Raw genomic sequence first — 23,427 nt, forward strand, 5'->3', positions numbered from 1 at the left:
TCTTAGCGCGGTTTTTATGAAAGCGGACTATTGACCCTTTCTTTTTGGAAACAACCGGCTCTTCCCTGCTGCCGATTGAGGCAAAGGGTAGTAGGAACTTGTTTCTGGGGAGATTCAATATGAGGCACCTGGATCTGCCCAGTTCTATCCAGGGCAAATGAACGAGTGGGAATGGGGCCTTTGTGAAGGTGGGGGGACTGACCTTCCTGGTGCTGGACCTCCAGGTGAGCGATGCATTGGGCAAGGAGTCCCTCTCCTGATCGCCTGCAGCCTCTGGTTCCGCTGGAGGCAGGGCTCTTCTCCAGCATCACCTGGAACAACGGACCAGAACAATGGACAACAACAGATGGATGTGTGTTTGTGTATATACATATATGTATATATGTGGAGGCATCTCTACATACCCATAGATATCTGTCTGAACGTCTGCATGTGTACACAAATGTGTGTGTGTGTGTGTGTGTGTGTGTGTATATATACACATTTATATATACTCTTCTACTTGCATACAATTTAAACATAAGCAAATGCATGGAGAAATATGTGTGTAGATATGCATGCACATGGATGCACCTGCGCATGTATACACCCCCCACATTCTGGTCAACATCAGCATGTATATATAATGATATATGTATATATGTTTAGTTCCGGTCATAACAGCATAACTGTCCTGCGATGACTGTAACTGGAATTTTTATACTTTGTGATGTTTTTATGATATGTATTTTACACATGATTTCCTCCTGAGGACACTCTGAGTGGCTGCCATTGGCTGGAACCCCCCTCCCTCCACCATCCCTGGCCCTGATTGGCTGGAGTCCCAGTCCCTCCCACCATCCCTTGCCCTGATTGGTTGGAGTCCCAGTCCCTCCCACCATCCCTTGCCCTGATTGGTTCGAGTCCCAGTCCCTCCCACCATCCCTTGCCCTGATTGGTTGGAGTCCCAGTCCCTCCCACCATCCCTTGCCCTGATTGGTTGGAGTCCCAGTCCCTCCCACCATCCCTGGCCCTTATTGGTTGGAGTCCCAGTCCCTCCCACCATCCCTTGCCCTGATTGGTTGGAGTCCCAGTCCCTCCCACCATCCCTTGCCCTGATTGGTTGGAGTCCCAGTCCCTCCCACCATCCCTTGCCCTGATTGGTTGGAGTCCCAGTCCCTCCCACCATCCCTTGCCCTGATTGGTTGGAGTCCCAGTCCCTCCCACCATCCCTTGCCCTGATTGGTTGGAGTCCCAGTCCCTCCCATCATCCCTGGCCCTGATTGGTTGGAGTCCCAGTCCCTCCCACCATCCCTTGCCCTGATTGGTTGGAGTCCCAGTCCCTCCCACCATCCCTTGCCCTGATTGGCTGGAAAACGTATCCCTCCCACCATCCCTCGACTATTTTGTGTCCCAGCAGCCATTTTGTGCTGCTTGTGACTGTGGGGAATAATGTTCCAGAACCTTCAGTATCTCTTTCTTCTCCTGAGGCTCCAGAGTCAAAAAAGGAGGTCTGGACACTAACTGTCCGGAGGTCTTCTTTCCTCCAGTTTCTTCCACAAAGGAGGAATTGAGGGTCCTTTCTCTTCTCTCCCTTCCTTTGGAAGCCATCTTGGTTCTTTCCACACCTGCAGAAAATACAAAGTGTTTTTATGTGCACACATTTATGCAATCTTTCATGGACCACCGAAAATACAATTCAACAGCATTAAGGGCAAATCAAACCTGAACCTTCCCTAAAATTCAAAATAAATCTGTTGGAAAGCAGGATATAAATTATTGATTAAATTATTATTATTATTATTATTATTATTATTATTATTAGTCTTGCCTCCAAACCCTCAGAGAGACAATCTTCCGAATGCTGCAAGAGACAGTTCACTGGGCCTTTCGGGGCGTAGAGACCAGCATCCTTAGCCGGCATGAGGGCAAAGATGGCGTCTACACAGCGCACTCCCTGGCTCTTCCCGCATGCCGGTGTGATCCTGCACATTGCACCACATCGCAGGTGACGTCCCAGCATTCCTCTGGTGCTACATTCAGATGACGCAGTGCCAAAGGAGTGCAGAAAAGCCACACCATTGGTGGATATGGCATTTTCCCCTGGCGCAGAAAGGAGCTCCTTTTTGCAAAACAGAAAGGCCACATCAGGGCCACAGCGTAGCCTTATCATAGTGCAAAAAGGAGCTGCAAAAAGCAGTGTGTTTGCCATGGCCCTGATCTGGCGCTAAAAGGGGCAGCCTGTACATCTCCTTAATTTCCAGAAAATGGGGCTAGGATTGGAGTCCTAGGGTTGGCCCCAGACTTCCTCACTCCCAAAGAGGTCAATAGGAGTAAATCATGTGTCTGATTTTAATGGGTCTGTTTTTTTCTTGCAATAATCTACATAAAATCATACTGTATAGATAGACAGCAATAACAACAACAACAACCCAATAACAACAACCATAGCAACTGCAATATTTAAATGTCTATATTTAATGTTTCCCATTGCCTTCCCCTAAGGCTGAGAGAGTGTGACCCAGAGAGTTTCTATGATGTAGTTGGGATTCAAACCCTGATCTCCAGAGTCGTAGTTCCACTATGCTCAAACCACTAGGCCACACTGGCTCCTACAAAATGGACATCGTTTCACTGGGCCATTGTATGTCATGGACTTGGCCCAGCTTCCTCATCCATGGAGGTCATTTTATAAGCCCCCTTCTCCTCCTCCATTTCCAGGCCCAGCTCCTGCTGCATGCCTTCCAACTCTCCCAGTTTGGCAGGGACCCTCCCCTGGTTCATCCTCTGCCCTCCTACCTTTTCAGCTGCTCTTCAAAGGCCACAGTTTCCTCCTCCTGCTGCCATTTCTCCCCTTCTCTTGAGCTCACTGCCATTGCTGCAAACTGAGTCCAAAGGGCAAAAGGAGTCTGCCCTCCATGAAGACAGCCAAGGAGAAAGGAGAAGAGGGGCCCTTCCCAGAGGCTCAGGCAAAAGCAAACAGCTGCAGCCTCTCCTAGTTTGCCTCTCCTTCCTCAGAAAGAACCTGGCAGTCTTGATCATATTCTGAGGTTGTTTGGTCCCAGCCTCCCTTTGATTCTCTTGGATCCCTCTCCAAAATCTCAGGGCCCCACAGAGACTCCCAAGAGAGGAGAGGAGGCCTGGCAGCCGGAGAAGAGGGGAGGAGGAGGGGGGCTTCCTTGCTTCAAGCCCCCAAAGCTGCCTCCCTACAGAAGACCCTCCAGACCCCCATCCTTGGCTCCAAAATGGGGGCTCTTCCCTTCAGCCATCCGTCTCACAGAGGAACCAAATTTGGGGGTCCCCCTTCGCCATCTCAAGGCCCCCACCTTCCCTTTCCTGCCAAGGAAACCCTGAAGGTGCCCTACTTCTTCCTAAGCAACCAACGGTCAAAGCCACCAGCCTTCTAGAACCCTATTCAGGCTCCAAGCCAACCGCCAGCTTTTCCCAGAATTCCACGCTCTCCCTCCTCCCAGCAGAGGAGACCGGGAGACGGAGCAATGGGTGCAAACGACAGGAAAAGAGAGTTTATTGTCTTAAACTTGTAATTCCAGTTGTGTCCCTTTATGAGGGAGAATGGCATATTATTATTATTATTATTATTATCAACAAGAATTATGATAATCAGTTTCTTGTTCCCAAAACCACAGAGCCTTGTGAAATCTGAAAGACTGTGTTTATCACACAGTGGTTTTTGCAGCTCTTTGCAGCTCAGATCCAAAGCCACTGCGGGTCCAATGATGCAAATTCACACGACAACGTTTTGTGTTATCACAGGTGATTCCTTTCTATGGGGGCTCCTTCTGTGGGGCTATTGCAGTGATTCCAAAGTGACCCCTCATTTTGGTGAAATCGGTAACAAGCGAATGCACAGAAATCGCTCCCGATTCCACTCCGAATTGTTCTGGTGTGGAATACAGATTTGTTTCTGCTCTGTTTCACCACCGCAAACCCCCCTGGTTGCAAATTTCCCACGATGCAGCGCTGCAACCCCCCCCCCATTTCCTTCTGGTGGCCCTTTTGCTTTCAGGGCAACCGAGGGGGGGAATAGGCAGCCAATGGGAGCGGAGGAAGGTCCAGTTAAAGGGAAGGAGGACATGCCCCCTCAGGAATGGGAGCCAATGGGAAAATCACATTAGTCCCTATAGAACGATTTTATCAATAAAGAACATTCCTAAAACAACGCCGCCCTCTTGTGGATACTCAGGGCACTGCAGGCTCTTTGGCTTCTTACCAACTTCTATCCTGGAGCGCCATCTGGTGGCCACTCTTGATAATTCACTAATAGCAGTTAACCAAATTAAACAGTATATAACACAAAAACATGAAACAAGCTAGAAAAGGAAACTGTTACATGGATTTGCAATTGGTTGACTGGCCAAACCGAAAGGGTGCTCAACAATGACTCCTTTTCATCCTGGAGAGAAGTGACCAGTGGGGTGTCCAGTGGGGTTCTGTCCTGGGCTGAGCGCTATTCACCATCTTTATCAATGATTTGGTTGACAGAATTTGGGACATACTTATTAAATTTGCAGATGACACTAAATTAGGAGGAGTAGCTAATACGCTAGAGAACAGGATCAAAATTCAATATGACCTGAATAGACTAGAAAGCTGGGCCATAGCGAACAAAATGAAATTCCTTATGGAGATATGTAAGGTACTGCATTAAGGGCAGAAAATTGAAAGGCAGAGATATAGGATGTGGACACCTGGATGAATGAAAGTACGTGTGAAAGTGATCTGGGAGTCCAAGGTAGACCACAAGTTGAACATGTGTTAAGAGTGCGCTGCGGCAGCTAACAAGGCCAATGCGATTTTAGGCTGCATCAATAGAAGTATAGTGTCTAGATCAAGGGAAGTAATAGTGCCACTCTAATCTGCTTTGGTCACCGGGAATATTATGGGCACCACAATTCAAAAAGAACATTGAGAAACTGGAGCATGTCCAAAGGAGGGCAACTAAAATGGTGAAGAGTTTGGAAACCAAATATCACAATGGGACAGTCTCATTGCTTCAGGCAAGGAGCATCAGCTGCCCTTGGTTCACCTCTGACATCTTCCTCCTCCGCATCTTTAACTTGGGCACCATCCACTGCATAAGGTCCTTTAATTCCTTTATGTCTTCTTCCATTCGATAAACGTCTTCCTGGGGTTCTTCTGTGCTGGGGCAGCTATGAAGGGACTCCCCCACTGCCAGGTCCCAGGCTGTCACTCTGCCCCCCGACGGCCTTCCTTTCCCCACTCTGGGGCTAGAAACCTAAATCCTCCAGTGGTGGCCTGGATGATGTGAGCTTCAGGAGGTTTCCCAGTCTTGGGCTTGGCCCTAGTTCCTCTGAAGAAGGCACCTGCTCCTCCACCACCGGACTCTCCAGAACCACCTGGTTCCCCAAGAACTCTTCTTGTTCCTGGGTCTCCATTGGAGCTAAAACTGTGAGACTTTGCAAACAGTGAGATCTGGAGTCAGTTCTGTGCTCAAAAAATAAAACACATTTGAAACAAAAGAAGCTTTATTGATGAATCCAGGCAGAAACATCCATTAACACCTTTTTGCAAAGTCTGAAGTCCAAAGGAACTTGCTCCCTTCTTAACCCACTCAACCCCTCCCTAAGCCAGCCCCCAATTCCCAAGCTAAAGCAACACAAGCGGAGGTTGCATAGATACCAAGGTTGTCTATACTTCCCTTCTCTTCTCCCAGACAGCCTCACCTTGAAGAGCGGTGTTCCCAAACCTGCTTCACTCCTCCTTGATAACCAGTCTACAGCTGCAACCCCATCCCCTTCTCCAAACACCCTCCTTCATCTAAAAGCCACTCCATCTGTCCTTCTATCATTTTCCATTACGTACTTTCTATAACCCATCACTCCACACTGCCTACTATGAATTACAACTATAACTCCTACTTTAATAACCAAACCCTAATATGTTTACCCTTTATGACAGAACCCTTATACACTAGTTCTGACATGCAATGGACCTTTCTCAATCCTTCAGGCATGGAGCACCAGTCTGAAGTGACAATTCTCCCATCTCAATCCTTCAGGTAACTAACATCAGCCTGAAGTTGTAATGGGCCAGTCTTAATCCTGTAGGTAAAGAGCACCACCTTGAAGTCACAATAGGACCGTCTCAATTCTTTAGGCAAAGAACTTGAGGCTGAGATCACAATGGGTCAGTCTCAGTGTTTCAGGCAAGCAGCATCAGCCTCAGGTTCCAATGGTCACATCTCAAACCTTCAGGCAAGCAGCATTAGCCTAAATTCACAATGGTCCCATCTCATTGCGGCAGGCAAGGAGCACCAGCCTAAAGTGACAATATGTCATGAATCCCTTTATTCATGCATTTATTCATTTAGGGATTCAAGCCATAAAGGTTATTGGTTTAGGTTTAGAGTAGAATTAAGATAGATTGGATTTATTCTGGGTTAAAATAATATGTTTTAATATGTGCTTTAATAGAAGATACTAGAAAGAGGTAGAGAGATCATGCTAAAGAATGTTAACATCAGCTGGACAACGCTATTTACAATGTTGGAAAAACTGGAGGTTGGGGCACAATTCCAGAAATGGATCCAGGAAATATATAAGAAACAAAAGGTGAATTTAATAATAAATAACAGTAAATCTGAAGAATTTGAAATAAAACGGGGAATGAGACAAGGTTGTCCCCTATCCCCATTGTTATTCATCTTTGTATTAGAAATGTTAAACAATAGAGTTAGGTTGGAAGAACAAATTCAAGGCTTAAAAATTAAGAAAACTGAATTTAAAATGAGGTTATTCGCCGACGACGTGGTTTATATCCTGGAAAACCCCTGTAACAGTATTCAAGCTTTAATCAACCTAGTACAAGAATTTGAAAAAGCTTCTGGGCTTAAGGTGAACAAGGACAAAACCAATATGCTGACGAAAAATATGGACGATGCGGCTATTAAGAATTTGGAAGAACTTTCGGGATTCAGAATAGGAAAAAAAGTGAAATATCTGGGAATAACTATAACTAACAGGAACACAGACTTATTCCATAACAACTATGAGGAAACGTGGAGGAACATTAAACAAGACCTTGTTAAATGGGGGAATATTCAGCTATTTCTTTTGGGGAAGATAGCAGTCATTCAGATGAATGTGCTTCCTAAAATTTTGTTTATGTTTCAGACTATTCTGGTTTTGCATTCCTTTAAACCTTTGGATATGTGGCAAAATGATATAATGAAATTTGTCTGGAACAAAAAGAAGGCCAGAATTGGAAAGAAAATAATGTGTGATGAGAAAGGTAGAGGGAGCCTGGGGCTCCCAAACTTGAAAATCTGTTATTTTGCATCTACATTATTGTGGTTAATAGATTGGATTCTGTTAGAAAATGAGTATATACTGAATTTAGAAGGAGACGGACTAAGATTTGGGCTTCACGGCTATCTATTTTATAATAAAGATAAAATCCACAGAGAATGTAAAAATCATATTATAATTGGATCAATGCTGAAGGTGTGGGATAAATTAAAACCGAGACTGTGTAATCAAATTATTCACAGTTGTTCTCCACACGAAGCCTTTTTTGGGAGGGAAGGTATACCAAAGAAAAAAATGGCTAAGATACGCAGATTTAATTAATGTAACACAGAATCTGACAGAATTCAAAACAGTGGAAGAGTTACAAAGTTCGGGCATTGCATGTCATTGGTATTTGTACATGCAATTGAAAGAAAGATGGAAAATTGATAAATTACAGCCAGGCATATGTAACAAGAGAACTGAATGGGAAGAGATAATGGGGAAAGGAAAGAAGAATGATAAAATGATTTTGAGCTGGGATACGGAGGAAGAGGTAATTAGACGTAGCATGATCCTATGGGCACAGAATGTGGGTCACAAATTAGCATATAAAAATGGGAGAACATTTGGACCAAAGATCTTAAGTATACCAGTAATCAGAATTTAAAGGAGAACATATATAAAATGACATATAGATGGCATCTCTCTCCACAAAGAATCTCCTTGATGTTTAAAGGCAGCAAACCAGAGTGTTGGAAGTGTCTGAAAGTAATAGGGTCTTACTACCATGTGTGGTGGACATGCACTGCGGCAAAACAATATTGGCTAAAGGTGCATAATATTATAACTAGAGAACTAAATGTTCAAATCTCTTTTCTTCCTGAAACATACTTGCTAGGTATGGTTGATTCAGAATTGCAGAAACAACATGGTAAATTAATCTTCTATCTTCTTACATGTGCCAGAATTTCATATGCTACATTTTGGAAATCTGACCAGACCCCATCCATGGAAAAGTGGTTAATGAAAGTATTCGAAATGGCAGAAATGGATAAGATGACCTGTTGGATGAGGGGGAAAAATGAAGAATCTATCAAAAAAGAATGGGAACCTTTTTACAAATTTATAGAAGGAAAATGGGGAAATATTGTGGTTTTGAGATAATTACGTAATATGACATTCAGTAAGCAGTGAGAAATAGTAATTTGATAGTTTCAGAAATCAGAACTCAATGTGAATTTAGGTTTCCAATTTATAAATGAATACAGAGCAAGGAAATTGAGGGTATGCTCTTTATAACTAAGTTGAAGTTCGCCTACACAATTCTCCTTATATGAAGTAATTTTATAGGGTAAAAGGAGGAGGGAGAGAGGAGGAGGAAGGAAAAAAACCAAGGGAAAAAAACAGGCTAAAATGATAGAAAATCCACTCCGAAAAAATTGATCAAACAATTTGTGTACTCTGTGAAGAAAACACTTGAGTATTAAATTGAGTGTATGCTGTTCACATTTACTAGTAATATGTTCATATAGATTTACTCACTTAAGGTAAATTACAGGGTAAAAGACTGTTCAAAAACAATACAATAAGAAATTCATTGTTGAAATGGGATTGAACTAATTGTGCACTTTGTGAAGGAAACATCTGAATAACATGTAAGATAAAGGCAATGTAAAATTGATAGACTGTATAGGGATTCAGACAGCTGGAAGGTACAGTATATGTTAAGTGGTTTTTTATTAGTGTTAAATGTTTAATGATGAGGTTGAGTGGGGTATATATTGTCTAGGTAAATGTATATTTTATGTGTTATTATTGTATAATGTATTTGGTTCTATGTTTTTGATAAAAAAAAGAATGTGCTTCTTTGCTAGGATTGGATTGTGTGGGAATCACCCTTCTAACAGAGGCTTGAGTTTAAAAGGCTGGTCTCTGGAAAAGGAGGGGGAACATAGAGAGTTATTGGTATTTTTATATAATAATAATAATAATAATAATTTATTTTATTTATATACCGCTATTCCAGAGATCATAGCGGTGAACAGCAAGTAAGCTAATTTGCAAGTAAGCTAACTAGCCCCCAACAGTCTGGGTACTCACTTTAGCGACCTTGGAAGGATGCAAGCCTGAGTTGAGCTTGGGCCCTTTTGCTGGTCTTGAACTCGCAACCTTGTGGTTTTGAGTGAATGGCTGCAGTACAGGCATTTAACCACTGCGCCACCAGGGATATTTTTATATTGCATTATGTTGCTATGGGTTTATGCTTATTATATTTTCATACGGTCTCATATTATGTGGAGATTGATAGGGTTTTATATTATAGATAACTATATATATTGTAAAGCCATAATGTTAATTAAACTGTTGTGTGGCTGAGTTCTGTGGTCCAAGGCCACAGGTGCAGTGGTTGAGAAAAGGCACATGAGAGCTTCATTGCTTTTAGGAAAGCTGCCAGAATCCTGGATGGGAGGACACTGCGCAGAAAAGGGCGGGAGAACGCTGTGCGGGAAAGGGCTATCCAATTAATTAGCTTTATTGGTAAACGGAGTGGGGTGGATTCATATGGTTGTAAAAGGGATATATTTATACTTTCTTTCATTCCTGACAAAAATGTCACTTCTATTACATGTATCTTCTTCTTCTTCAATAAAAGCTGTTCCTTTTTCAAAGTACTGCCTTTTGTGTTGCAAGACGGGCTGCAATTAGGACCCTGACAGATATCTATCTCCTCTTCCATTCACCTTGCTATCCCAAAAGGGCTGGAGAACATACCAAACCAACCAGAGAACCCTCCCCTGCTCTTGTGTCATGCCAGGTCAGTCAAAAATACAACGCAGATAGTCCATAGTCCTGGATGAAGAGGCTGACCTGGCTTGTTTCATAGAGACCTGGCTGGGTGAAGATAGCCACCTGGGTTCGGGCCTTACCATCCGGATTCTCTGTCAGTGAGCAGGTAAGGGGAGTGCCTTTTGTCCATAAAGACAATCTTGCCTTGAGCAGGATACCTATCCGTATGATGGACCACATTGAATGTATTTACCTCAGCTTAAAGACTAGAGAAAGTCTGGGGAATCTGTTGGTTTCCTGTCCTCCCCGTTCCTTAACAGACTCCCTAGCCAAGCTGACACAACTGGCCTCTGAGCTGCTGCAGGAGTCGCCTAGGCTTTTGGCATCTCCCCTCTGAATGAATGTCTTGGGGCAGTAATGGGCTGGATGAGGAAAAACAGACTGAAACTGAATCCAGGTAAAATGGAGGTGCTGATTGTTGGAGGTCCTAATCCAGGTATGGAGGTTTGCCAACTGGTCCTGGAAGCGGTTGCACTTCCCCTAAAGGACTGTGTTTGGGGGTGCTCCTGAATCTGTCACTCCAGATGTCAGCTCAGATAGACGCAAAAACAAGGAGTGCCTGTTATCAGCTTTGGTTGATACGCCAAATGCGTCTCTTCCTGGAACCTGAGGACATGAAAACTATGATGCATGCGCTGATAACCTCATGCTTTGACTTCCGCAATGAGCTCTACATAGGGCTACCCTTGCACTTAGTACGGAAACTTCAACAAATCCAAAATATGGCAGCCAGAGTGGTCACTGGAATATCTAGAGGTGTCCATATCAGACCTATAATGGCTGCTCATTAATTTCCTGGGACAGTACAAGGTCTTGGTTATAACCTTTAAAGCCCTCCATGGCTTGGGTCCAGCTTACTTACGGGATCACCTTCTCCCATACAATCTGCCCTACACTTTGAGGTCCTCTAGTAAAAACTTACTGCAGCCAGCAATAACAAGGCTCTCTGCAGTTACACAAAGGACCTTCTCCCAAGTTATGGAACAGCCTCCAGAAGAGATCCGATATGTCACCAGTCTTTAAGGCTTTAAAAAAGCTCATCAAGACATATCTCTTTCCAGATTAGCATTCCAGCAATCTCTTATTAATTGAATTGCTCAGCAACTGCTCTAACTGCTTCTGCCCTATTTTTAATAATTGTTTTAATAATTGTTTAAGAATTTAATTATATTTTATTGTGGATGGGAGGAATTGGGAGGGTTTGGGACCCAACAATGACAAGTTGTTATTGTGTTTTACCAGTGCTTTTACTGTTAGCCGCTTTGATCTGTTTTTAGAAGCCTTTAGAAGCCTTTGAGGCACCCTGGTCATGTGGGAGGGTTGCCTGGTAGGCGGAGTGCCCACACAGCTGGCAACCCTCGCAAGTGATGAGGGCGCCGCAGCTGCAGCACACCCACCATACGTGGCGCATAATGGTGACATTGCAGATGTGCCACCTCCAAACAGGGAGGCGCAACTGCAATGTACCCTCGCCATCGCTGGCGCTTTGGGGCGGCAGAAGTGCAGCGCAAAAAGGAGCCAGTTCCGCGCGCTCCTTTTTTGCTCCGCAACAGCACTGCTCAATTTGTTTGTTGCGGCGCTTCTGCGGAGAAAAGAGTAGGGCCAGGGACGCACCTCTTTCTGGTGGCCTGTACCCTGCCTTAGTATGTTTCACAAATTTTGTTGCTTGTGAATATTTGTATTTTGTCAGGTCTCTTAATTGTATCTGTGTTATTGTTGTTGGTCCTATATGGTTTTTTTCCTTTTAGCACCAAAGTTTAAAAAAATGTAGTATCCTGGAATCTAGAAAGCATATCCAGGAGAAGGTGTTTTGGCCACACTGTAAACAATAACATCCAAAATGCACAACAGTAATGCCTTTCTCCTGTTTGATTTTTAACACTTTTGATCACAGAATTGTAGAGTTGGAAGAGACCGCAAGGGCCATCCAGTCCAACCCCATTCTGCCATGCAGGAACTTTCAATCAAAGCATCCCTGACAGATGGCCATCCAACCTCTGCTTGAAGACCTCCAAGGAGGAAGACTCCATCAAAATCTCTGAGGGAGTTGGTTCCACTGTCGAACAGCCCTTACTGTCAGGAAGTCCCTCCTAATGTTGAACTGGAATCTCTTTTCCTTTGCATTCATCCATTGCTCTGGGTCCTAGTCTCTGGAGCAGCAGAAAACAAGCTTGCTCCCTCCTCAATATGACATCCCTTCAAGTATTTAAACAGGGCTATCATGTCACCTCTTAACTTTCTCTTCCCCAGGCTAAACATCCCAAGCTCCGTAAGGCCTTCCTCATAGGGTTTCATGGTTTCCAGACCCTTCACCATTTTAGTCGCCCTCCTGATAAAAATCTGATAAAGAAGACCCTCTATTTTTTCATGATGATGATGATGAGGATGATGATGGACCTCTCTATCTACAGATTTCTTTACCCATGGATTGAACCATCCAAAGCTTGAAAACATAGAAAAACAATGTAAATTCCAAGGGCAACTCTTGTTTTTGCCATTTTATATAATAGACGTTGCTTTTCTTGTTGTTATTGTGTGTCTCCAAGTCGTTTTGAATTTATGGTGACTCTAAGGCAGACCTATCACAGGGTTTCCTTGGCAAATGTCTCCAGAATAGTTTTCCCATTGCCTTTCCCTGAGGCTGAGAGAGTGTGACTTGCCCAAAGTCCCCCAATGGGCTTCCATGGCAGAGCTAGGATTCTAAATCTGTACTCCAGAGTCGTAGTTCCACTATGCTCAAACCACTAGGCCATACTGGCTCCTACAACATGGACATGGTTTCAATGGGCCATTGTATGCCATGGACTTGGCCCAGCTTCCTCATCCATGGAGGTCATTTTATAAGCCCCCTTCTCCTCCTCCATTTACAGGCCCAGCTCCTTCTGCATACCCTCCAACTCTCCCACTTTGGCAGGGACCCTCCCCTGGTTCATCCTCTGCCCTCCCACCTTTTCAGCTGCTCTTCAAAGGCCACAGTTTCCTCCTCCTGCTGCCATTTCTCCCCTTCTCTTCAGCTCACTGCCATTGCTGCAGACTGAGTCCAAAGGGCAAAAGGAGTCTGCCCTCCATGAAGACAGCCAAGGAGAAAGGAGAAGAGGGGTTCTTCCCAGAGGCTCAGGCAAAAGCAAACAGCTGCAGCCTCTCCTAGTTTGCCTCTCCTTCCTCAGAAATAACCTTGTAATCTTGATCATACTCTGAGGTTCCATGGTCACAGTGTCCCTTTGATTCTCTGGGATTCCCCCCCCCCAAAAAAAAAAAAAAATCTCATGGCCCCACAGAGTCTCCCAAGAAAGGAGAGGACTAGACACACAAAGAGACACACTTCCTTCCTTTTGGCCCAAGGAGCCAGGCCTCCTCCTCTCTCTGGAGCCTTAGGGAGAGAAGCGATACCTCTGTTCAACTGGGGCCTCAGAGAAGGTTCTGGAACATTCTCCATAGTCACAAACAGCACAAAATGGCCCCCAGAATAAAAAATGGCTGCCTCTGCCTGAGCTCTTGGCAGTTGGCAGTTTGAGGCCTTCAGAGGAGAGAGAGAGACTGAGGGAAGAGTGGAAGGGGGTCCTGGAGGGAGGGGGCCTTGGGAGATATTGTCAGAACCTGTTATTGAGATCAGTTATAATGCTGTATATATTCAGTTCATGTATAATCACTTCATGTATGTTTTGAGATATCTGACCTATATTGTTCTGTTAGTTAAGATGTTGGGGGTGGAGAGTATATGGGTAGAATATTAAAGTTAGTGTTAGTTTCTAAGTGGGGCCCTATTAACTGCTTTGGAGTGTTGTCTTAGACAACTAGCTGGCAATGTTGCAACTGTCTTGAGTGAGGCTGGGTTGTGATGGGGACCTGGCTAAGTGTGTGTGCGGTGGGGAACTAGCAGGGGGGAGAAAGGAGGGGGCGTTTTTGTATGTACAACGCTGTGTAAATTTACAGCGCCTTATAAATAAAGGTTAATCATAATAATAATAATAATTTTAAAAGTGTACATTTTTCTCTGAAGCCTCAGACTCTGCAAAAAAGTGTTACAGATCACTACTGCAATGCTCTTACAATAGACTTTCTACTTTTGGTATACGTTTGGATGTGGGCCATTGATCAGAGGATTCCAACCCTCACAGATATAGAGCCTTCCTGAGATATTCGGTGTTCGCTTCCTAACAAAGGGGTTTTGGGCCTCATAAGGATTTGGGTCAAAAGAGGAGGGGTCTCTAATAGGAGGGCCACTAAGACGACGGTTGTCCCCCAAACGACGCCAAAAGTAGCTCCTTTGGGAGGTTTTAAAATCAAGTGAATGTACATGAACTGAAAAGATATAACCTTATAACTGATATTAATAACAGGTTCTGACACCTAGTGAGACATCAGAGAGTAGTATTAGCCTTTCCTCTTGCCAATGGGGTTTGCAGTGTACTCCCGGGACTGGATCTCCCAGCATCCTCATGGACAGAGAGGGGAGGGTCCTGCCCTGCATAGGGCTGCCATTTCATGGGTCTTAGGCTCTGGGAATGTGTGCCTTTGGCCAGTGTCCGTGTGGCTGGGGCTCCAGGGTCCCTCAGTCCCTCCTGCCTTCTTCCATATTAACTGCAGGAGGAGCCTGTGAGGGTGGGGCAGGGGGCAGGGCCTTCCAACTCCTTTGCCCCCATTGGCCAGAATGAAGAAGGGGAGGAGCTTCTGCCTCTCTATTTAGCTCTGTGCGCAGAAGAGTGAATGAGGAGCAGAGAGTGAGAAGGGGACAGAGAGATAGAGACAAGGAAGGAGTGAGTGAAGGAGTAGTAGTAGTAGTAGTAGTAGTGAGTGAGGAGCAGAGAGTGAGAAGGGGTGAGAGACAGACAAGGAGTAAGGAGAGAGACAAAGACAAGGAGGGAGGGAAGGCAGGAAGGAGAGGAGAGGAGAGGGACAAGGCCTGGAAGCGGTAGGCTTCACTGCTGTGCTGAGGCCTCCAACTGCCAAGCGCTAAGGTGGAGGTGGCCATTTTGTGCTTCTTGTGACTGTTGGGAATAATGTTCCGGAACCTTCTCTGAGGCCACAGTTGAACAGAGGCTCCTCTTTCTCTCCTGAGGCTCCAGAGTCAGAAGGAGGCCAGGCTCCTTGGGCCAAAAGGGAGGAAGGGTGTCTCTTTGTGTGTCTTTTGTGTCTCTTTTCTGAGAGGGTTTTCTTATTACACAGCTCTGCTCCTTCTGGGGAACATGGGTTTTAAAAGGGATCAGAAATGGGGAGGATAGTTTAAATACAATCCTTATTCTTATTCTTCACAAACATTGGGCTTTGGCTCCTAAGAGGAGGCTAGTCCCCCAAAAAGGCCAAAAGTGGCTCCTTTGGGAGGTTTTAAAAGTCTCTCCAGTTTCCTTATTAAGAGATTTTCAGGGAAGAAGGAAGGAGACAGACCAGAATAACTCATATTGCCACGAATGAAACAAACAAACATACAAACAAACAACAACAAAAATAAGGATTAGGCACTAAAACAAATTACTTATTTTTTAAAGGAAAACCATTATTAGGAGGGTAAAAAGAAGAATTGGGTGCTTTCTATCCTTTTAAAACCGACTCACGCTGTATCTACACTGCAGAAATAATCCACTTCGAAACTGCATTAACTGTCCTAGCTCCATCCTATGGAAACCTGGGATTTGTAGTTCATTGTGACATCAGCTATTTGTCACCGAAGGCTAAGTTGCCCAAAGGTAAAATCCCAGGATTCCATAGCACTGAAAGGTTTAAGTGGTGCCAAAGTACTTTATTTCTATAGTGTGGATGCAGCCTTCTTGGGAAAGTGGCTGATGCTGGGGAAAAGCACTGGGGGCCTCCGAAGTTTTCAGCAGATTATTTATTTATTTATTTATTTATTTATTTATGGAGCACTCATTTCACATCTAGCTACGGGTACATAACCAGAGCCCTCTCCAATTCCCCATCCCCTGATCCCCTTCCACTCTAAGAAGGCATGGAGTATCTATGCTAGGTCCAGGGGGCATTGTTTGGTGCAGACGGAGAAAGGGGATGTCCACCTCTGCATCGGCCCAAAGGAGGCATATGTCACCTGCGTATGTCACCAGCAGGATGCTGTTCTCTGTCTCTTTGAGTGCTGCAGGGTTTCTTGCCAAGCCAATCCTAACCCTGGTCCCTTTTCTCAGGAACTCCATCTCAGCCTCCTTGTATACGGCTTTGGGGCCTCTCTTGCTGGAAGTGACCAAGTGCAGGGCCACCAGGACCCCTGCCCACCTGATGGCCAACACAGAGGCCAAGCAGAGGGAGTTGGGCTCCAACAGAATGAGGCTGCCCAGGAACAACAGCTCTTTGGTAAGTTGCCATCCTGACTATTCATTTCATCTGTGTCTGGGCCGGCTCATGAAAGCAAGCAGAGAACATCCTGTCCCAGTTTGGCAGAAAGAGTCCTGGTTAATCCTCTGTCACCTCATTTTTTCAGGTGCTTTGAAAATGTCCTATTTCTCTCTGCTCCTCCCACTTTCCCCCTTCTCCTCAGGTCAATTCAGTTGCTGCAAAATGTGTTACAAGTTCAAAATAGTGTGCATCCCATCAACTCAAAAGAAGGGAGGCGAAAAGGTGGCACGGTCTAGCCCTTGCCAGGAGTCGGATGCACAAGCAAACTACTGTACCCTTCCTCGCTTGTGTGATCTTCATTGGCCATCTTGATCCCCTTCTGGTGTTGCTTGTCCACATGTGTCTTCTTTTCCGCGTCTGTGAAATGCTGGGGGCTATAGAAGAATATCTCTGGACCTAAATTGAAGGTGGGCCCAGTGGCCCTCAAGCCATGAGTACTCCCCAGAACTGTTTTTTAAAAATGAAATTTGCCTCTGAAATTAGGTGAGATATGGCTAAATGCACTATAATTCATTGGTGACTAAATGTACTATACATGTTGGGATAGTCAGTATCCTAATCAATCAATAATATCTCAGACATGGCCTAAATTATATTCTTTATTATATTGTATATTATACTGAAAGGATTCAAGACAAACTGGATCTCAAATGCTGTAGCTTTTTGCTTGCTTGCAGAATTTAAAGTTTATTTCCTGGACTGAATTGTGAAGTATTGAAATAATATTTGCAATGCACCATGTGTTTTCCTCCGCTTTTGTTTAGTCACTCTCTGGATGAGGGCTATTTTCTGTTGCAGGTGACCTTTGCGGATGTGGCAATATATTTCACCGAGGAGGAATGGAAACTATTGACAAAGAAGCAGAAACTTATGTACAGTTCCGTTATGATAGAAAATTATGAGAATGTGGCCTTTGTGGGTAAGGAACTTGAATCCATTGCCCTTCCTGTGAAGACTGAGGGCCCTTTCATAATCTACTGTCACAGCGCTATGATTCCCCTTTAGAATGATAGAATCAAAGAGTTGAAATAGGCCACAAGGACCATCCGGTTCAATCTTCTGCCATGCAGGAACAGACATTCAAAACACCCCCGAGAGATGGCCATCCAGCCTCTGTTTAAAGACCTCCAAAGAAAGAGACTCCACCAAACTCTGAGGGAGTATATTCCACTGTTGAAGAGCTCTTACTGTCAGGAAGTTCCTCCAAAAGTTTAAGTGGAATCTCTTGTCCCTGTGACTTGCATCCATTGTTCCATGTCTTTTTCTCTGGAGTAGCAGAAAGCAAGCTTGCTCCATCCTGAATATGACATCTCTTCAAATATTTGAACAGGGCTGTCATATCCACTCTTAACCTTCTCTTCTCCAAGCTAAACATATCCAGCTCCCTAAGTTATTCCTCAGAGACCATGGTTTCCAGATTGTTCAACATTTTGGTTTCTTTCTTCTGGACATGCTCTAGCTTCTAAACATCTGTTTGAATTGTGGTGCCCAGAACTGGACACAGGATTATTGCAAGTGAGCCCTGACCAAAACAGAATAGAGTGACACTATTACTTTCCTTGATCTTGACACTATACTCCTATTGATACAGCCTAGGATCACATTGGCCTTTTTAGCTGATGCATCACACCATTGACACATGTTCAACTTGTGCTCTACTACCATTCCTAGTTCCCTTTCACATGTAATTTAACTGTCATAACAACTTCCTGTGGAATCTTGGAATTTCTAGTTTTAGAGAGGCACTATTGTTCTCCACTTTGTAAGGATTCTAAATATCAAATCCTAAACTGCCAATTCTGGAATTTTGTGGGAAGGAGCCATGGAGATTAATGCTTTTTGCCTCCAAAAGGTCCTTATGCCATTCCTGATCAAGTTTCCTGGCTTTTGTAGCCCCTCTTCCAGCCTTTTTTGGCTCTGAAGAGGCTGTTTTAATGCTCATCCCTGGCACTTGACCCTCACTAATATCAAAAACCAGGTCCCAGACTCCTTCTTCTGCCTTTCCTAATGCATTAGTTGTATATTGATTGCCCTGCCTTTCTCAAGAAATGAACCTCAAAGTGTCCCTTTTATGCATCACACTCTGTGGATGTGTGTCTGTGATAGAGCAATGGAGGCAATGTGAAAAACAGAAAGGCAGGAAAGAGATGCTGAGGGTTAAATGGTAAAGCAGTGCAGATGGGCAAGAGGGAAGGTTGGAGAACGGAGGGAGAAAGGGAAGGGGATCAAGCCTGTGGGAGCCAGGAGGGGAAGGCAGGAGCAAAGCCAGGATCGCCTGGCTCTGTGCGGAGAGGAAGGGACCTCTGGGAAGGGCAAGGAGAGGGGTCTTGGGGATTGGGAGGCAGCCACCAACCATTCAGATAATAATAATAGGTTTTATTTGTATTTACCTGTAAAATAGCCACAAAACAACAATAGCATCTTTTTACACACAGTAAAAAAACAAGTTGCTTAAAACTCAATTCGGGATAAATAAAAACATTGTATAAAATGCACAATTGCGATCAGAAGTGGGATTTTTCCTTAAGTTCTTTACAAGAGGTCGGGTGGGTAAGCCTGCCGGAAGGGATCTGTCTTAAGTGCTTTCTTGAAAGCATCCAAGGTGGTGATAAGACAGATCTCCTCCGGCAAGTTGTTCCATAACTTGGGGGGCCATGGCTATGTACGCTCTGTGGGAAGTTGTTCTTAGCCTGACCTTTGGGTAATCTAATAAAGTCTTCCCAGATGTTCTGAGAGTATGGGGCATATTGTGTAGGGAGAGGCCTTCCCTCAAGAAGCTCGGGCCCAAGCCATGTAGAGCTTTAAAAGTAATAACCATCACTGTGTATTGCACCTGGAAGCTAATTGGCAGCCAACAAAGAGATTTTAGAACTGGTGTTATATGGTCTGACCTAGATGTTCCGGTGACCAATTTGGTGCAGCATTTTGAACTAATTGAAGCTTCCGAACTTGGGACAAAGGTAGCCCCTTGTAGAGCACTGAACTTAAGAACTGAACTTGAAATCAGGCCCTTGTTTTCATACATATTAAGGGTTCCATTTAGCAATTATAAGCAATGTCTCTGAAGAGAGGAAAGAGTAACACAAAAACTCCTTTTTCTCTAATGTTTCTTTTCCATCCTAAGCTTGCTTAGCTCCGTGGTTGATTCCAGAGGCCCTTTGTCACTCGAAATGCTGGAGTCTGGGGAGGACACTCCCAAGAGCTATGCTTTTAGGGGAATTTCATACTTAGCCCAAAGGAGAGATTGGGGCAACAGTGACCTCGGGATTCATCCCAACTATACCAGGCCCAGAAGCACACAGAACTCCAGATGCATTTCAAATAGGTTTTTGTGTTTTATTTAGGGGAAAAGCAAAATACACGCATACACAGACATATACACATATAGGTGTTTACACACACACACACAAGAACTGAGTAACAAAGGTGGGAGTGGCGAATACTTTGAGGCTTTGCAAATGGTAATACATTGCCTAGATGGATCTTGATTCCAATTGCTGAGGGTCCAGAAAGGGGAGAGAAGTCAGTATGTCCTGTGGCAAGTGGGGCTGGCGAGTGTAGTGAGATGTACACCAATGGACTATCTGTCTGCAAGTGGACTGAAACTAAAGAACAGCCGGTTGGGGCTGATATTTATACTGAAGTTGTTGCTTGGGGGCAGAAACCGAGCATTCAAAAAGGTTTAAATTGCTTTAGGATTTTTCCTGGGTGGGGAAAGAATTGTCTTAAACTGAAATAAATGCAATGGGTGCTTGGTGAAATACTTCAGCCAAACAGGATTGTCACACTGGCTCTTAGGTCCTTCTTGGATCTGAATTCTGATCCGATTCACAAGCCAGTGTATAGCACAGTCTGAAGGCGACACTCCCAGAGCTCAACAATAACATAGCAGACTACAGAAGCAAATCTCCAGATATAGGCATTGGCAATGCACAAACCACTTTCCACACTTAAAAATTACTCACACACAGTTGATTTGCTCAAAGTCCTTAGAAGTTCTTTATCTTGAATTGCAATATAAAACAAATATTTACCAACTTTCCTCTCTGACTTCTATCCATTTCACAATCTCTTACACACCCAACTCCAACCCACACCAGTCTGCATGTGAGTTGTATACTGTATTGGCTGTGAGTCATATCCTGGTGCCAAACAGCATGAAGCATCTTCTGCAGTTAGCTTGCATCATGCCATGTGCTCTGACTCAACACTCTATGGCAGTCTCACAGGAAATGATGCCACTTTTCAATTGAAATAGTTTTATATACATTTAATGGAATATTTTATAACTGCCTGACTATCTCCTTCCACTTCTTTCCTCATGGCAGTTCCCCTTCAATCACTTCTTTAGTAGCTCCTATGAGTAAGAATACAGTCATTATATGGATTTGGGGGCATCTAGAACAGGGTCATGCTCAGTTCACTCACACCAACTTTGTTAATTTAATCTCAAATAGGGAGGGGTGAACGTGGGGCTAAATCTTGGGGTAACACATTCCTCTCCTAACACTGATATTCAGTTTTGCCTGTCATTGTCCTCCTTTACAGAAGAATTTGTCAGTCACAAGAAAGTCCACACAAGAAAGAAGCCACATAAATGCCAGCACTGTGGGAAATATTTTGCTTACATGTCAGTCCTAGTCATGCATCTGAGAGTCCACACAAGAGAGAAGCCTTACAAATGCCGGCGTTGTGGGAAATGTTTTTCTTCAAAATCATACCTATTGGCACATCAGAGAGTCCACACAGGAGAGAAGCCATACAAATGCCAGCGTTGTGGAAAATGTTTTTCTTGGAAGTCAGAACTAGTGAGACATCAGAGAGTCCACACAGGAGAGAACCCAAACAAATGCCAGCATTGTGGGAAATGTTTTTCTTCCAAGTCATATCTATTGGCACATCAGAGAGTCCACACAGGAGAGAACCCAAACATATGCCAGCATTGTGGGAAATTTTTTTCTTCAAAGTCAAACTTATTGGCACATCAGAGAGTCCACACAGGAGAGAAGCCATACAAATGCCAGCATTGTGGGAAATGTTTTTCTTCCAAGTCATATCTATTGGCACATCAGAGAGTCCACACAGGAGAGAACCCAAACAAATGCCAGCATTGTGGGAAATGTTTTTCTTCCAAGTCATATCTATTGGCACATCAGAGAGTCCACACAGGAGAGAAGCCATACAAATGCCAGCATTGTGGGAAATGTTTTTCTTCCAAGTCATATCTATTGGCACATCAGAGAGTCCACACAGGAGAGAACCCAAACATATGCCAGCATTGTGGGAAATGTTTTTCTTCAAAGTCAAACCTATTGGCACATCAGAGAGTCCACACAGGAGAGAAGCCACACAAATGCCAGCGTTGTGGAAAATGTTTTTTTTGGAAGTCAGAACTAGTGAGACATCAGAGAGTCCACACAGGAGAGAAGCCATACAAATGCCAGCATTGTGGGAGATGTTTTTCTTCAAAGCCATACCTATTGGCTCATCAGAGAGTCCACACAGGAGAGAACCCAAACATATGCCAGCATTGTGGGACATGTTTTTCTTCAAAGACAAACCTATTGGCACATCAGAGAGTCCACACAGGAGAGAAGCCTTACAAATGCCAGCGTTGTGGGAAATGTTTTTCTTCAAAGTCAAACCTATTGGCACATCAGAGAGTCCACACAGGAGAGAAGCCTTACAAATGCCAGCGTTGTGGGAAATGTGTTTCTTCAAAGTCATACCTATTGGCACATCAGAGAGTCCACACAGGAGAGAAGCCATACAAATGCCAGCATTGTGGGAGATGTTTTTCTGATAAGTCAAGCCTAGTGAGACATCAGAGAGTCCACACAGGAAAGAAGGCACACAAATCCCAGAAATGAACTGACATTATATTTGTCAATAAGCAATACTAAAGAATATATTTTAAATCCTGTGGTGATAAAAAAGGCCCTTGTAATTTCGTGTGTTAGGTTTGTGTGTCCATATGTCTCTTTATATTTTACAATTATATTTTGTGGAGTTGAGGTTTTAATTTCCATTAGTATAGATTATTGCTTTAGTTTATAAATTTGAGTGGGGATCATGGTGGTGGAATAGGTTAGTTAAACAGAGGGGTGGGATTGGCTCCAGCTGGTTAGAACAGTTATGCGAATGATGGCATTTGGAATTTGTTCGATGTTGACTGAAGAAAGTTGGGGACAGGTATTAACAGAAAGGGCTAGTTTGTGAGAATGGCAAAAGGGGCCTTGTTGTCTGTGGGACATAGACTGTGGGAATTGGAGGGGGGCTAGGTTTGGAAGAGGGTGATGTTTTAGGTTTTGGGGTTTTAATGTTTGGTTTGGGGAGGGCAGCTCTGACTTAAACACTGAATTTCTGATTATGTGTTTGCAATAAAGTTTTTGTTGTTTCAACACACTGGACTCATTGGTGTACAGAAATTCTGCATTTGCACAAAATGTACCCTTTCTTCTCTCCTCAGCCCTCAGCTCCTTTCCCAGCCATAAAAACAAAAGCAAACACACATACACACATATATACTCAGAGAGACAGAGCTATATGTACAAAGGAGAGCCTTCCCAGTCTTTCCCTCCTGAGTCCAGCTCTGCAGCTTGGGCTCCGTTCCGGAAGGAAGGAAAAAAGGCCATAGTCCTTCCCTTCTTCCAAAGGCCGCCAGCGGAATAAGCAGCAGCAGCAGCAAAGGCCTTACGATCCCTGCGCATGCTGAGAAGGGGTCTTTGGGGCATCTGCGCATGCAGACTCTCAGCCCCTGAAGCTGCTTTAAGTGTGGGAAGTGGGGAGAGCCCTCATTCATTTGGGGGAAACTCATGGTTCTGGGATCACGCTGAAAGGGCCTTGGACCCCCTTGAAGCGATGTATGTTAAAAGAGGAGAAGGAAGGAATAAAGGAATGAAAGTGCCAAGGGAAGAGAAGCATAAAGGGACTGCTGAAGTCGGGGGGGGGGGGGGGTTGTTGGATCTGGGACCTGTTTCAGGCACCT

The 23,427-nt window shown here is 44.2% G+C and overlaps 1 protein-coding gene across 1 annotated transcript; it reads left to right on the forward strand.

The window, feature by feature from the left end:
• Nucleotides 1–1,840: 1,840 nt before the first annotated feature.
• LOC149290541 (uncharacterized) lies at nucleotides 1,841–22,449 on the forward strand. The gene is made up of 2 exons (XM_089489370.1): nucleotides 1,841–1,987; nucleotides 21,407–22,449. Exons 1-2 carry the CDS (start codon nucleotides 1,841–1,843, stop codon nucleotides 22,307–22,309), a joined length of 1,050 nt encoding a protein of 349 aa, XP_089345496.1. The 3' UTR covers nucleotides 22,310–22,449.
• The last annotated feature ends 978 nt before the right edge of the window (nucleotides 22,450–23,427 follow it).

The sequence above is a fragment of the Sceloporus occidentalis genome, unplaced genomic scaffold (genome assembly GCF_023333645.1).
Source record: "Sceloporus occidentalis isolate IW3139 unplaced genomic scaffold, rSceOcc1.0.p SCAF_39, whole genome shotgun sequence".
Lineage (NCBI taxonomy): Eukaryota > Metazoa > Chordata > Lepidosauria > Squamata > Phrynosomatidae > Sceloporus > Sceloporus occidentalis.

Excerpts from the sequence above, each read along its gene's own strand:
- LOC149290541 (XM_089489370.1), top strand. The coding sequence starts at position 1,841 with ATGCTGCAAGAGACAGTTCACTGGGCCTTTCGGGGCGTAGAGACCAGC. Across the intron at positions 1,988-21,406 it reads CACATTGCACCACATCGCAG|TCAAACTTATTGGCACATCA; the intron begins GTGACGTCCCAG and ends TTTTCTTCAAAG.